At 40.8% G+C, this 12,926-nt stretch overlaps 1 protein-coding gene across 1 annotated transcript in view; it reads left to right on the forward strand.

Moving 5' to 3' along the window:
• The window catches only part of cep89 (centrosomal protein 89), a 118,597-nt gene that overhangs the window by 55,695 nt on the left and 49,976 nt on the right, over nt 1-12,926 (forward strand). Inside the window, exons 12-15 of the mRNA XM_080186909.1 lie at nt 1,641-1,724; nt 3,593-3,696; nt 8,582-8,697; nt 11,229-11,409. Coding sequence (XP_080043035.1) covers nt 1,641-1,724; nt 3,593-3,696; nt 8,582-8,697; nt 11,229-11,409 — 485 coding nt within the window. The remainder of the gene's footprint in view (nt 1-1,640; nt 1,725-3,592; nt 3,697-8,581; nt 8,698-11,228; nt 11,410-12,926) is intronic.

The raw sequence follows: 12,926 nt of genomic DNA on the forward strand, positions 1-12,926 counted from the left end.
TTATGATTATTTGAAGACCAACCTAGAACTAATATAAAATTGTATACAGGGTGAAATCATTGTTTCGTAGTAGTACCTTAGTTTTTATATGTACTTTGTATATGTGTATTGAAAATTCCTTACGTTTGAAATTTGACTTGGATGCCAATGCAAAAAGGGAGATAATTAACCAGCATCTCATTTTATACTCTGCCCTCATAATGAAGTAAAGTATGCCACACTTTTTCAGCTTGCCAGGTATTACTGAATGTACTTTTTATACGAATTTATTAGTAAATATATGCCTTCTGTCTCTATAATATTCCTGTGTCTGCACAAGATTAGATGTCTGTGCAGAAGTATTATTCTTGATACGATACAAATGCAACGTTGGCCTTTATTTCAAAGGAAATGGAGTAAAAAAATTTTAAAAGTCTTGCTAAAACTATATAAGATACTAGTTAGGCCACACCTGGAATATTATGAACACTTCTGGTCCACTTATTTAAAGGAAGATTTACTAACATGGGAGGCAGTTCAGAGAAAATTCACTAACTTGATCTTGGATATTTTCTTACAAGGAGAGGTTAAGTAGATTGGTCCAGTAGAGTGTAGAAGAATGGGAGGTGACTTTATTAAGACACATAGGATTCTCGGGTAACTTGACAAGGTAGATGCTGAAAGATTGTTTCCCTTGTGGGAGAGCCTAAGATCAAAGGACATCATCTCAGAGTTAGAGTAAGCCCATATAAGACAGAAACGAGGAGGAATTTCTTCTGTGAGGAGAGTGAATGCATGGAATTCTTTACCAAAGAGAGCTTTGGTGGTTGGGTCATTAAGTATGTTCAAGGCTGAGATAGATATTTAATTGGTAAGGGAATCGAGAGCTATGGAGATAAGACGGGAAAGTGGAGCTGGGGATTATAGTAGATCAGCCACAATCTCGTTGAATAGTGGAGTGGACTCTCGGTGGGCAAATGGCTTACTTCTGCTCCTCTGTCTTATGATCTTATTTCTCAAAGAAAGTATAGCAGTGGTATAATAAACTGATTGCTGACAAAATTTAAATCTCAATATGGTCCTTCTGTATTATCGTAATATTGTATTGTCACCTTCATCCAGCAGTGGGCTCACATTGTATAGAGGCTGCTTCGTATACATAATGTGCTCCGGCTGTTACTGTAAGGTGTGTCTAATTCAACTAGATACAAATTGTGCACTGCAATGCTTTCACAGTTTCTCAATTGTGGAATTCTATTCCTGAAATTAATGCCTACCGTTCCTTAATGTTAAACCCTGTAATTTGTAACCAGATCAGTCAACCTTTGCATATTCATTTATTATTTTAGACAGAGATTGCAACAATGCACTTCAGACTGCTGCATAGCTTGTTCTCTTTGTTCTTTCCCAGTATATATGAGATATCAATGTATAAAATTGATGGTTAGAAAAAGACCAAATGGTTCATCACTATGAAGGTTGGAGCATCACAATGAAACACTTCCTTAGCTATACCACCCTACCTGTAGCCATGGTCCTGGGAGAAGCAATTTAATTGAGATGTTCTCTATTGTACGTGATTCAGTATTACGGTGTGAAGTACTAATCGTTCTAAGCCCTTTTTAAATTTATAGTGAAATTAAGTATAATTTTTCTCACAGGTAGACATGAAGTACTTGTCGCCCCTTCTTTTGGCCTATGAAGACCAATTACGGGAAAAGGATGCTGCAATGCAAGCACATGAGGTATACTGGTGATGGTAAAAAAACATTAAATAATCCTTCCTAAGGGTTCCATCCTGCCTTTTTTAAAATCGCAGATGCCTTCCACAAGTTTTGAATATGTTGGGTAAGGGTCCTGAATGAAAATTTCTGCTAGGCGATGTCAGAATATTTCATGGTGACTTATACTTTGCTCTCCCCCTATCCCGGTGCCTCTCCCTTTCATGCTGTCTTGTCTACCAGGTTATTTCAGGAAAAAGCTGTGAACAATTAATGTGCAACAGTTTCTATTCTTCTACTCTAGCACAGTGCCTTGGTATTTTATACTAGTTTTAAAATAAATTGGAGCCCTGAATTTTTTTGACGGTATGAAAACATTGAACTGAATTTTCTTGGTTGGGTCACATTCCCAATGTCATCCTCAATTCCAGGTTGGGACTTGGAAGTGGTTGTGGCACAATGTTAGTCGCAGTCTTTCTGGAGGTGGTCAAATCAGAAGCTGCCTCAGGAGCTCTGTCCAAATAAGGATGGTGGGTGGAGCTTGTGGGGGGGGAGAGACGCATGAGGCCCAACAGGTAGAATGGTTAATGTCACACTGGCAGTCCCACTGGGAGAGGTGGGTGCTGCTAAGGAAGGCAAGAGTCTGAGAGGGAACCTCAAAATGGACACATACTTATTTAACATTGCGAAAAATTAAAAATTCTGCACAGCCACCGCCATCAGGCCAGATGGTTTGGTGGTTAAGGAAGTTGCATCGTACAAGCTTGTGCTGAGGTGACCAGGTTGAGACGCTAATGGCCTCATAGCCTTCCACTGGAAGGCTGCCTTCAGTTGCCTGCTAGCCTCCAGCTTTTGCAAGGGCTCATCTGCTGCTGGAATCTTTAAAAAAATCTTTGGAAATTTATGACACAGAAATGTCCATGTCTGTGTTAGTTGATGTAGCATTACCAAGCCTAATCCCATCTTCCTGTACTAAATCCTTTGACACTTAGATCACAGCTATTCATGTCAAAGCTCAAGTACTTTTAAATGGGATGAAGTGTTCCTGCCCCTACCAATCTTTCAGGCAGTTTCATACCATTGTCTGGGTTAAAAAGGTTTCCTCAACTTCCCTCTTATCCTTCTGCAAAGTACTTTAAAATCTATGCCCCTGATTTACCTTACCTCTGTTAAGGTGAATGGGTCATCCTTATCAAGGCCCTTCATTTTGATAACTTCAAAGTAGTCACTGCTCAACCTCTTGTGTTCCAATGAAAACAATTCCAGTCAATCCAATCTTTCTCGTGTGTAAAATTTTCCAGTCCTGGCAACATCCTAGTAGTTCTCCTCTGCACCATCTCCAGTTCAATCACATCCACCCTGTAATTTGGTGACCAAAATTGTGCAAAGTACTCAAGCTGTGGTCTAACTAGCGTTGTCTACTGTTCTATGATCACTTCCCTGCTCTTAAATTTTACGCCTTGGCTAAGATAGGAAAGCATGCTATGTAATAGATCCCATCAACTCCATCAATTGGCTCATTAAGTGCTTAGTTCACTACTCACTGCCAGGTGAGTAACCTCTGCCATGTTGATTCCACCTCCAACAAGACATCTCTGAAGCGTGAGTGTGTTAGGTTGATGGCCCAATGTGCTATTTTGCTGTAAAAAGAGAAAATGCTGAAAAGTCTCAGCAGGTCTGACAGCATCTGTGGAGAGAGAATGGAGCTAACATTTTGAGTCTGAATGGCCTTTGTAAATTAACAACTATTTGCATCGCCAAATTAAATCCTTTCTCTATTTAGGAATGTACTATGTCTCTGGAATTAATGCAAAAGTTTATATATTGCTTTTCTGTTCTTAGTTATTTGTGATTACGTCACCTGATCTTTGCATTTTTCTGTTCATTCACAGAAGGAAATTAAGAATTTCAGAGCTCGAGTGGAAGAGGTGGTGAGAGAGAATAAACAGCTTCATCAGCAACGTGAGAGGACTGGTACTATAACCAGCAGAGAGTGGTATGACAAACTAAGTTAAATTAAACCAGGCACTTTGACTTGCAGTGAATATAACTGTCAGCCCTTTAACAGTGCATTGGAGATTAGCAGAAAATAGCACTCGGGGTTGGTTCAGCATTAGCAGCCCCAAAATCTCTCAAAGCTACACTGCTGGGTTTGAACCCCTGAATCAGTACTTTTTGACCTGCAGTATTCTGAAATGCTGATCTTGTGCTCTGAAATACTAACCCATCAAAATTTTGTTGGCTTAACTAATTTAGCCTCAGTGGTTTGATTATACAAACACTTTATAATAGTCAGGGTACTGTTAGATAAGTTTTTAAATTGGAATGCAATCTTCCAAAAGTTAAGTATGGCTGAAATATGCAGCAGAGAGCTCGAATAGGATATAAGTAGCAGAATGCTTGGCTCACTATGTTGACAAGAATCAAATAGCTGGATTAGATAGTTTCTCATACTTTGTCCCAGTTTTAAATTCTGTCTTCCACCAGAATATTTAGCAGAGTTAGCCAAAGAAAGATATTACAAGGCAGAGAAAAAGACTCCACAATTTCAATGGAACCGACTTATAGACCCTTCTGAATAAGATTCCGCAAAGGAGAGAGATGGCTGTGTCGCCATAGAAGGAAAATTCAAAACATGTATGTCTCGTGTGATTCAGTGGGAGATGCATGTTATCTCTCTTGCCCCTAAAACTCCAAACCATAGCTCTGGGACATTCAATAACCTGTGTGGACAGGCTGAATAATTATTTGATTCCTCTCTTTTTTTTCTTCCTTAAACCTTTTTTATCTTCTAAAAGTAATATCTGCAGATGTAACTTTTCACACATTCTAGTTATGGGGGCATGAATTTTTATGGGGCCATACGTGGTGGCACAGTGGTTCACATTGCTGCCTCAGTGCTAGGGGCCCAGGTTCAATTCCTAGCTTGGGTCACTGTCTGTGTGGAGTTTGCACATTCTCCCCATGTCTGTAGGTTTCCTCCCACAGTCCAAAAATGTGCAGGTTAGGTGAATTGGCCATGCTAAATTCATCCTCAGTGTACTTGAACAGATGCCAGAATGTGGCGACTAGGGGATTTTCACAGTAAGTTAATTGCAGTGTGAATGTAAGCCTACTTGTGACTAATAAATCAATTTAAAAAAAAATTATTCTGTCACTATGCTGTTATGAATTCTGCTGATGTTCAATGCCAGGGCATCCCAAATCCCAGAAGGGAAACTTGGAATCCTGGTTCTTGAGAGTTTATTTTTGTGATTTGGAAAAATGTGAGATAAGAGCTGAAACTCAAAAACTTAAAGCACACAAACCAGCAAGGCAACACGTTTACTGTTAACAACAACAGTGGTTACCCAGACAGTATACTTAAATTCCCCCTTAATCTAATTTATTTACTTTCCTAAATCCAGGAAAACACCTTCCCAAAGCAACATTCCATAGGTTTTAAAAACATGAGACAAACCAATAAATAATTACCACGAAAGATCTGTAGTTTGCCTTTAGGAAGCTTTTCTTCTAGTTCAGTGTAGAATTTCTGGGATTTAACTGTTTCTTTTGCTTTTGGCAGAAAAGCTTATCACAGTGGCGGAGGTGGTGATGAAGGGCGGGGGACACTGTTTGCAAATCTATGACCTAAGCCACTAGACTGCCAGACTCTGTTTAACAAAGTATCAGTTTCATCTTGCTTATTAGTTTAACCGCATCTCTGAAGCCTTCAGTGTAGCTATAAGTGCCTATCGGTTTCCTGGAGACTCCAGGAATTCATCTTCAACGGTGTTAGTGCTAATTAGCTTTACCAAGACTATATGTAAATTGAAATACCCACTATTACTGTATTTCTCATGTGTCCAATGTTACCACTACCGTTTGATAGTCTATCAACAACTCCCACTTTTGTTTCCTGTCCCTTTCTATTTCTTAGCTCCACCCAAACTAATTCTACGTCTTAATCATTCGATTTGAGATTCTTTCTCACTATATTATTCCGCATTCTGATCCTATTTGATGCATGACTTTGCTTCATCTGCCTCTTAATCTTGCTTAATGCTTTTTTACTTCCAGATATCAGTTTTGCTTCCTTCCAATCTGAGCTCCCTCTCAGGTTTCCATCCCCCGTCTTGATTGGTGTGTACTGTCAATCATGCCCTGAATGCAAAAAGTATCAGCCATTGCAGTAAAATCTTGAGGTCTGTTCTGTTGACTGTCAAGGTCATTGGTGGAGGATATGCACTACCTTGACCGGGTGAACAGGGTCCAGATCACTTGCTTGAAGTTGCTGTGCACTGCAAACTGATATGCCACTGATGTCTCCTGTAACAGCTTAAAAGGAACAAGTGGTGAAAAAATGCAGGACTCTGATGACCTTGTGAACCAAAAATTTGCATTTGTGTGGCACCTTTAACATAATGAAATGTCCCAAGGCACTTCACAGAAATATTATAACACGAAATGTATTTTAAAGTCAAAATATTGCACAACTTGGAATCAATGTATGTCAGCAAGCACAGTGGTTAAAAGGGGAATGGGACTTGTTGTGAGTTGAGACACAAGCAGAAGAGTTTTGGATGACTTTAAGTTTACAGAATATAGAATAAGGCCAACCAGGAGCGTTTTGGAATAGCTGAGTATAGAAGGCATGAATGAGGGTTTCAGCAACAGCTGGGATGAAATGGTGCAAAATATTACAGACGTGGAAACAGTCTTAGTGATTATGGTATTTTTAAAGGATAGACTTGCAGACCATGAAGGTACAAACAGAGTTTTACTGGAATGATGTTTACTTTACAGACTGTTAAGGTAGACTGCCTATCTTGTTCATAATAACATTAATACATCATGTAATCAGATTCTTAAAGTGACTTTGTTCCAACCAGCAACAAACACTTTCCTTCCCCCTTTAGATTAGAAGTTCCTGCAGTGAAAGCCAAATATAATGTTAACAATCAAAATTTATTATATGAATACTTAAACATAATAGTCAATAAGTTAACCGTTTTGGACGATGTCAATTTCCATCTGGTTGTCAGCGAAACTCAGGCATCAGCCTTTTCATGTTGACTGCAACTTCTGGTATATTTGGTTTAGTTTGAACGTTGTCTGTAGTTATCTCAACCGAAATCGATGCAGGATTTGGAAACTTACTCAGTGTTGAAGTGTTCTCAGCTGAGATACTGTCTTCCACAGTTGTTTCTGGTATTGTTACATTCTCAGGAACATCTAGATCTTCACCTAGCATGATTTTTTGCGGACTCTTGTTTGACTCTGTCAATAACGAACTAGTTTTAGTTGCTCAAAGTTGACTGCATGTCATCTGTGTACCACACTTTCCCTAGTTTGAACAGTGTAGGATACCGCTCCTGCCTATGCTAATACGTTGGCAGGTATTCATTTCTCACTCGTGGTATAGATCCTTACTTCCTGAGCTTTCTCAAAAGCATAGAGTTTTGCCCTGTATGTCACAAAACTCACCTGATGAAGGAGCAGCGCTCCAAAAGCTCGTGCTATCAAATAAACCTGTTGGAATTTAACCTGGTGTTGTGAGACTTCTTAATGTGCCTGCCCCAGTCCAACGCTGGCATCTCCACATCGTCTCAAAACCTGACCTCCTTGTTTTCTTTCAACAATTTTTCTTGTCTTGGGCGGCTTCAGCAAATCAAACACCGTGCATAACTGACATTTTATCATGAATAATACTGGAAACTTTGAGTTGTCAAATGGGTTGTATTCTTGTATGTTATCAGGAATTGGCTTCATTATTTAGTCAATGAGCCTCACTTATGAGTTACCTTCAATGAATGCTTCTTTGTCTGAACAAACTTTTCAGCCAGCCCATTTGTGGCAGGATGATAAGGAGTGGATTGAATGTGTTGGATTCCATTCTCCTTTAAATAATTTGTGAATTCTTGCAAAATGAACTATGGCCCATCTTCACTAACAAGTTGTTCAGGGTAATCAAATCTTGCAAAAATCTCACCCATTCTTTCTATTGTCTTCTCCAAGGACGTATTCTTAATATTGGCAACTTCAGGCCATTTAGAGTTGCGATTACTAGAATGAAAAACATTTGTCCTTCGAATAGTCCAGCATAATCTATATGAACTTGTTGCCGTGGCACTTCTGGCCTTCCCATGGGTGCTAGTCGTGGCAGGTTTTGAACTTGTGCACAAGCCAAACACACACCCATCTTCTCCTTGATTTTGCTATCAAACCCTGGCCACCAAAAATAGCTTCTGGCTATCTGCTTCATCCTTACTATCCCACAGTGTCCCTCAAAAAGTTGGTTTAGGACACATTTCTTTAACAGTGATGGAATGATGACCTTCATTCCCCAGAGGAGACAGCCAGGTTGTACAGATAGTTCGAATCTTCATGTAACATATGGCTTCAACATTATCACATTCCTGTTTGTGGAACCTTGCAGCCTGCAATTGGTTGCTGATTCCTAACACTATATCAGTGACTACTTTAAAAGTACTTTATTGGCAGTAACATGGCTCCACTTAATGCTTGCTAGAAGCTGCATATATTCATACACAGGGCACTGTCCTCTGTAGGCAAAAGGAACATGTCCAGGCATGTTTTTAATTAAACAACAGTTTGGGGGACAGTTAGTTCCATGATGCATTCACTATGGCAATGTCTCAACCAGAGTTGACTTGACAGCCGATCAGCACCCTTTTCTTATCCAGTTTAAATTGTTACCCTGTTCAAAATGTTGACAATCACTGTCGTGATAGGTGCAAGATGAAAAGCTTCAACAACGTATTTTCTTCAGCAATAGTAAAGAATTAACTTGTAATCTCTTTTCAAGTAATGTTGCTTCTAGTTCCTAGCTCATGGTAATAGAAATAACACAGTTCTTTCAATTTACTTTGTCCTTCTAGGAATCAGTTGCAGGAACAGGCAAAGTTGGTTTTGGAGGAAAACCAAATCTTGATGGAGCAGCTCGAGATACAGCAAGCCAAAGGAAAAACCAGTCATAACAAACATGTACAGGAAGGTGAGTCCAAGTGAAATACTGCAGGAATTCAATAATTAGATGAATTCTCTCTTCTAATAACCATCCCAACCATCCGCTTGGATCTCGAGAACACTTTTCCTTACTATCAATTGACTTTATCTCTCTTCTCTCTGAAGTATAATTGTCAAGGAATAGACTCCAGATAACCCCTCCTTTTTTTTTTCAGCCATTTCATAAATTCATTAGATATAGGAGCAGAACTAGACTATTCAGCCCGTCGAGTCCACTCCGCCATTTGATCATGGCTGATATGCTCCTCATCCCCATTTCCCTTCCTTCTCCCCATAATCCTTCAACCTATTACCAATTAAAAACCTGTCTAACTCCTCCTTAAATTTATTCACTGTCCCAGCATCCACTGCACTTTGCTGTAGCGAATTCCAAAGATTCACACTCTTTGGGGGAAATACTTTCTCCTCAACTCTGTTTTAAATTTGCTACCTCTTGTCCTAAGATTATGACCACTCGTCCTAGAATGCCCCGCAAGGGGAAGCATCCATTCCACGTCTACTTTAGGCATACCTTTTATCATCTTGTATACCTCAATTTGATCTCCCCTCATTCTTCTAAATTCGAGAGAGAATAGGTCTGAACTGTTCCATAGAGCCCTACAGTGCAGAAAGAGGCCCTTTGGCCCATCGAGTCAGCACCGAACACAATTCCACCCAAGCCCTACCCCAATATCCCTACATATTATACCCACTAATCCCTTTAACCTCTGTCACCCTGGACACTAAGGTGCAATTTCTTAGCATGGCCAATCAACCTAACCCGCACATCTTTCGACTGTGGGAGGAAACCCATGCAGACGCGAGGAGAATGTGCAAACTCCACAATCTCTCTTCATATGACATACCTCTCATTTCTGGAATCAACCTAGTGAACTCCCTCTGAACTGCCTCCAATGCCATTGCATCTTTCCTCAAATAACAGACCAATACTCCACAGTACTCCAGATGTGGCCTCACCAACACCTTGCATATTGCAACAATACTTCCTTACTGTTATATCCTATTCCTTTAGCTATAAATGCCAGTTGTGTTTTATCCCACTGCTGTTTTATCACGAAGAAAGTGTTTCCTTAGCTGTTTTCCTTCCCTTTTTAATTTATGATGTTTTAGAATAAACCTTCAACAAAGCCTGACAGTTTCCAACTTAGATGTTAGCGTGGATAGAGGATTGGCTGTCTAATAGGAACAGAGAGTTGGAATCAATGGGTGCTATTCTAGTTGGCGGTTGGTGACTAGTGGAGTGTCGCAAGGATCGGTGCTGGGGCCTCAACTGTTTACTGTTTACATAGATGATCTGGAGGAGGGGGCTGAGTGTAGGGTGACGAAATTTGCTGATGACACGCAGATGAGTGGAAAAGGAAATTGCTTGGAGGGTGTGGAAAGTCTGCAGAGAGATCTGGATAGGCTGAGCGAGTGGGCGAGGACCTGGCAGATGGAGTATAATGTTAGCAAGTGTGAGGTTATCCACTTTGGCAGAAATAATAGTAGGAGGGATTATTATTTAAAAGGCGAAAAGCTGCAGCATGCTATGGTGCAGAGGGACCTGGGAGTCTTGTGCACGAATTGCAAAAACCCAGTCTGCAGGTGCAGCAGGTGATCAAGAAGGCAAATGGAATGATGGCCTTTATAGCGAGGGGGATAGTTTATAAAAGTAGGGAGGTCTTGCTGCAACTGTACAGGGTACTGGTGAAGCCGCAGCTGGAGTACTGTGTGCAGTTTTGGTTGCTGCACCTGCCCAAGGATATATTGGCCTTGGAGGGAGTGCAGAGGAGGTTCACTCGGCTGATAACGGAGATGAGGGAGTTAGCCTATGAAAAGGGACTGAACAGACTGGGTCTGTACTCGTTGGCGTTTAGAAGGCTGAGGGGGGACCTTATAGAGACATATAAGATAATGAAGGGGATAGATAGGGTAGAGGTAGAGAGATTCTCCCTGCTTAGAAAGGACAGCAGGACTAGAGGGCACAGCCTCAAGATAAGGGCGGGGGCAGTTTAGATCAGAGTTGAGGGAAAAACTTCTTCACTCAAAGGGTGGTGAATCTCTGGAATTCTCTGCCCGTTGAAGTGGTGGAGGCTACCTCGCTAAATGTATTTAAGTCACGGGTAGATAGGTTTCTGATAGACAAGGGAATTAAGGGTTATGGGGAGAAAGCAGGAAACTGAAGTGGAACTGATCCACTTTAGATCAGCCATGATCTTATTGAATGGCGGGGCAGGCTCGAAGGGATAGATGGCCTACTCCTGCTCCTATTTCTTATGTTCTTAACAGCAAACTTTGGTACGTGTAGTTATATTACATATTTGATGCTCTAATAGTTCAGAAATGTGATTATTCTACATTGCAGTATATTAATGTTTTCCCATGCAGTTTTGGCTTCATGTTTGGTCCATTGTATTCTGGAGCTTTTTACACTATTGGCCACCTCATTGGTTTCCCATCAAGTGTGGTTTACCTTTTAATCAAAACATTCTCAATTTATATTTTTTATTTTTATGTTAGTGACAAAATTGACAAAACAACTGATGCTGCTGGAAGCAGAGAAACAAAGTCAACAAAATGAGTTACATGATACTCAGCAAGAGCTGAACAACCTTTGCTCAAAGTATGACCAACTAAAAGCAAGCCTTGCTGCTAAAGTGGGAGTTGATGAGCACACAGAAATGGTGAATGATCTCAAAAGGTATATATTTTTAAAGATTTGCTCAAATACTTAAAAAAAAATTTGCTTTTAGAAACTAAAACTCTCTAACATTTGCATATGAAATTGGATGAGGTCTATGAAGAAAGAATGAAAAAATTGTTACAACCATTACAGGTTGACATTTTGTCATATTGCTGTAGGATGGATGTAATTGATCATATATGAGGGGGAGGCTGATTCTCCCAAAAAAAAAATTCTAAATGTCGAATTTGCATGTAAACGGGAGCAAATCACGCTTTTTTTCAACTGCAGTTTAAAAATGAATCTCACATACTGTGGTGCACTGCTGAGTGGATCACTCCAAAAATCTGTGGGCAGGGCATATTCCTGCTGAAGAGACCAGCCTAGCTTTGAGCGGGCCACTGCCATGCACCATTCTGTTAGTGTTGAGATTGGTGCATGTGCAGTTGCCCTGTGTGGTGGCCTCCTGATTGCTGGCCAGCCCCATGACCTCCCCATTACTGGCTCTCTGACCGACCACCACCCCCCACCGCCAGCCTGATTTTGCTGGCCCCCCAAACATGGTCAGCCCCAATTGCTGGCCTTCTTCTCTCCCTCCCCCACCGATCCCAATTGCATAGTGACCCTCCCACCCCACAAATGCCCCTAGTCGCCCTGTCCTCTTAGCATTGTCCTGTGCCCAGTGGGTAGTGCCAGGGTGCCCCCTGGGCATTAGCACTTTGTTCCTTGGACAGTGCCAGGGCCCATGTTGGCACTGTCAAGGTGGCAATGCCTAGGGGCCACAGCCCCACGCCATCCGACCATCTCGGGGTCTCGATTGCCCCCTCCTTCACTCCAGTGGGGTTGAGCCACCAGCTCCCTGCAAGTGGAGAGCTGGGAATTCATTACCACAGAAGACTGTGAAGGCCAGGTCATTGAGTGCATTTAAGAACGAGATAGGTTCTTGATTGGTAAAGGGACCAAGGGTTACAGGGGAAAAGCAGGAGAATGGGGTTGAGAAACTTATTTGAAAGATCCAGGACTAATTTGGTGGGCTGAATGACCTTCTATGCTGTACTGTTCTATGAATCTTTCACAGTGGCAAACATTTTGAATGATTACATTCTCCAAGTATCAGCAAGGGAAGTTATACAGAGTTCATCCAGGCAGCAGTAAGTAATTGCTTTATAAATGTGATGGAAACTACAGGTTAAAAGAGCAAAAAGAAAATGAATCCCTTGGGCTAGATGATATTTATCCTCAGGTGGTAAAATACATCAACAAGCAGAATCATGAGACATTGACAGTCAGTATGAAGGATTCACTGGATGTTAGAGAAGCATTAGTAGCTTGAAAGAAGACATTGCCCATATTTGAAAAGCACAACAAATCAGCAATGAGCAGCTATCAATCATTTGTCTTGCTTCAATTCTAGATAAAATAATGGAATTATTCATCTAATGTAAAGAAGAAAGAATAGTACAGCACAGGAAAAAGCCCTGGATGAACTCTGTATAGCTTCCCTTGCTGATACTTGGAGAATGTAATCATTCAAA

This window comes from Carcharhinus amblyrhynchos, chromosome 4 (genome assembly GCF_965287045.1).
Source record: "Carcharhinus amblyrhynchos chromosome 4, sCarAmb.v2.hapA, whole genome shotgun sequence".
Classification (NCBI taxonomy): domain Eukaryota; kingdom Metazoa; phylum Chordata; class Chondrichthyes; order Carcharhiniformes; family Carcharhinidae; genus Carcharhinus; species Carcharhinus amblyrhynchos.